We start from the raw sequence: 3,631 nt of genomic DNA, 5'->3' as shown, positions 1-3,631 counted from the left end.
ATCCTGTTCATTGTTGGCAAATAGTGAGTACACTCTTCGAAAATATGTCTAATCGTAAGAATGGACTGACAATATTTGCACGTTAAGATAAACTTTTTAAATCACTCTATAGCCCATTAAACTAGCTTTAATTCGAGTGCTAATAGACATATGTACGTCAAATGGTTTTTGAGATATAGGTTTTTAAAAATAAATTCACTAACTACTGATTTACAATACATTCTGTACAACATTTTTATAAAATCATCTGGAATAAAAAAGATCCTTACTAAAATAATGTAACAAAGTAAGATAATACATAACATAAAATAAAAGTAAACTGAATTATGGCTAAAAATGATCTTAAAAATGTGAAAGTTTATATAAAATAGAATAAATATGCAAAGTGAAAGGAATAAGTAAGAAGAATTACAAAAATGTATTAGATAATTAATGAATATGGAAATAATAACATTGTTAAACTCTATTAGAGCTTACAGTTTAACAAAATTACCCTACATTAAATGATGTTCTCTTAGATTTTCGATTGTTATTGGTAGTCTTAACGATATAGCTCTCCGAATGAAAAATTAATTATTTTTAACGTTTCTAAAAAACTGCCATTTTTTATTTCCCCTACCTATACTTGGCAGACTCACCAATTTTGACTATTAATTATACATAGTGTTCATTAAAGTAATCAAAAATTGGGATAAATAACTGACTTTTTTCTCCTCTTGGGCTCTTGTACTAAGTGTAGGTTTAATTTTTACTATAGTATATTATATTAACAAGACGTTTTAAAGATAACACTGAACACCAATAATTAAACTAACAAAAACAAAAAATAAACTACGAAGAAGATGGTAGCGGTCAAAAAGAACATAAATAGTTTTCAACCATTTATTATCCGACATTTTGCCCCACTCCGTTTATTTATTAGGCTTTATCATTTCAAGATGATAGCTAAAGTCAAAAGTTTGTTTGGCTATCATCTTGAACATCCCTGAAGAAGCCCTACTGAGTGGGTCGAAATTCCGGATAATAAATAGTTAAAAACTATTTCTGTTCTTTTTGACCGCAACCCTGACCATTTGCATATTTTAAATTATATGGTCAATTATTTATATATAAAAAAAAATAAACGTTTATCAGTGTTGCGAAAATACCTTAACTATTAACTAACTTCACTTACCTTCATTGTAATTAATTTTGTTTCCTAATTAAAAAAATAACAATGAACAATTTAATATTGTATTAAAAATTATGCCTTAAAACTTTTCTGCCTCTAACTGCATTGTCTGGCCCCCTGGGAATTATTTTCTATCAATAAATTCGAAGATTTTCAATGAAATTCAACTCCTTTGACTCCTCCACATGTCTTTCAAAATTCCGAAAACCAGGCATGTCTCCTTTACTCAAACGAACAATGGCTCTTTTACTATCTTTAATATAGAATTCAAAAGCCTCCTCATAGATATTTGCGGATTCCATCTACTGGGGATAAACTCAAGTGATAGTATTGTTAACTAAAGGTTCAGGTAATTTACAAATAAAGAATAGGTAATAAAGAAATAAAAGAAACTCATAAAAAATAAATAAACTGAATAATATCCATAAAAAAAAATAAATAATACGCATAAATATAAGTATAAATAAATAAATAAATGAAACTCATAAAGATAAATGAAATAAATAATATACTTGAATAAAACAATAAGCATAGATAAATAAAGGAATAAACGTAAATAAATCATAAGTATAAATAAAACTGAATAAATAAATAAAATAAACTCTTTATAAGGCTCTATATTTAAGAAAAAAATCCAAACTAAAGTCAATATGTTGAAAAAAAAAAACTGTAGATAAAAATCGATTGAGGTTATGTGGGAGTTGGGTTAGACAATGGTTTTATTTCTTCATGTTTTCACTTGAATTTTTTTACCATTGAAGAAAATATGTAAAAAATTCATTTGAAATATTAATATTTCATCACCAGTAAATCTCAAATTTTTTCGTAATTTTTAAAACAATCTTAATTTATTACTCAGCGCCTGGATTCGGTTTTGTATATGTCTATACTCTTTAAATTTGAATTAATTAATATTTTTTTCTATTTTAAATATAACATGTTTAAGGCATGCACATAGAAACTGCAAATTAGACCGAAATCGATGACTAAGATGAAGGAAGCATGAGTTATTGAATTGAAAAGTCGAGTAAAAAAATATAATATCATCTTTTTTACAGAAAAATTACATATTGCTTGAACAAATAAATATTATTGAAGAACTTGAAGAAGCTAAACAAAATGCCCTTGACTCTTATGATCCATTAACTCGATGTTGTTCTCTGATGAGTCTTTCTTTAGGTATTTAGATGATCTCACAGATTCTGAAAATAACACATACAAAATATAATAATATAAATATGAAACCAAAATAACTTTCAATTAATTATATGTACGACATATAGGATAATTTACTGAAATATTAAATAATAATGTATTTTAATTCCATTTATCTAAACTTTTTCTATTTTCAACTTACTAAACCATTAAGTAATTTTCTTTATTGATTGCATCATTTTATGATGTTTTCTGATTTTTTTTTCCTTCTAGTCCAGCAATAATATAATTATAGTGAATATATTTTAATCACGAAATAAATTAAAATTTCAAATAGAAATTGTGTAAAAAAAAATGTTTAAAAAGTGACTATTAAACAAATATATTATAGAAGGAAAAAAAATAAGAACGAAAAGAAAAAAATAACTATGATGATAAAAGTATGAAATATTCTCTATAATAAAATACTGCAATACAAATAAAATGAATTTAGTCTATTTTTAAATAAAATTAATAAATTTTAAATGTAATAAATTATATACATGTGAGAAATGGATAAATTATAAATAAAACTTTTGACCATTTTAAGAGAAATGATCTGAAGATGGACTGTCCAAAACGTCGAGGTGAAGATTTATTATTCATAAAAAATGAAAACTTTGACCTACAAAGGGAGCTAACTTACCCAGAAGGAGAAAAATCAGAAAACACTATTATATTACACAATTTATTATAAAGATTAATCTTTACTTATAATAGTTGGAACATTTTTGATAATTTTAGTTGGTAATACAAGTATCTATATTAAGGGGGAAAGTTATCCTTTCTAAATTATTTAAACTTAATCCGCTTTGCCCGTTTAGAAGCCAATTTTCATTCACCTTTACCAACTTATAGTTTTTTTTTTCTTGAATTACATCTTGGTCAAAATATATAAATCTTTCTCAAAACCTACGATATGTAATTTATTAACACAACCCGTTTAAAAAAAAGAAAAAGGAAAAAAAGGAATTTAATATAAAAAAACTATTTATTTTTTCTAACCAAATGAGGGTTACTCCTACAAAAATATTCTAAATGCCAGTATCGTAATATCAATATGACAATTAGCTATATCTTTTAGGAATGGTTATAAACCAACACACCTCAATAGTTTTGAATAAACCCTGATATATTAACAACCTTCAGGAACAATAATAAAACAGTAGAATTAGTAATTAAATTTTAAAATCATACAAGACTCAAAATACAGAAACCGCTCGTCAATTCTGACTATTTCAACACTTCCTAGACAAATGGTCAAAT

General features: G+C 25.2%; 1 protein-coding gene across 1 annotated transcript in view; it reads right to left on the bottom strand.

Moving 5' to 3' along the window:
• Nucleotides 1-2,214: 2,214 nt before the first annotated feature.
• The window catches only part of LOC106679896 (RYamide receptor), a 126,162-nt gene continuing 124,745 nt past the window's right edge, over nt 2,215-3,631 (bottom strand). The window contains exon 9 of the mRNA XM_014419287.3: nt 2,215-2,373. Coding sequence (XP_014274773.1) covers nt 2,282-2,373 — 92 coding nt within the window. The 3' untranslated portion in view covers nt 2,215-2,281. The remainder of the gene's footprint in view (nt 2,374-3,631) is intronic.

Source organism: Halyomorpha halys, unplaced genomic scaffold, assembly GCF_000696795.3.
Source record: "Halyomorpha halys isolate HHAL.00 unplaced genomic scaffold, Hhal_1.1 Scaffold230.1, whole genome shotgun sequence".
Classification (NCBI taxonomy): Eukaryota; Metazoa; Arthropoda; class Insecta; order Hemiptera; family Pentatomidae; genus Halyomorpha; species Halyomorpha halys.
Note: the sequence above shows the minus strand (reverse complement) of the source record. Positions and strands in the feature narration are given on the sequence as shown.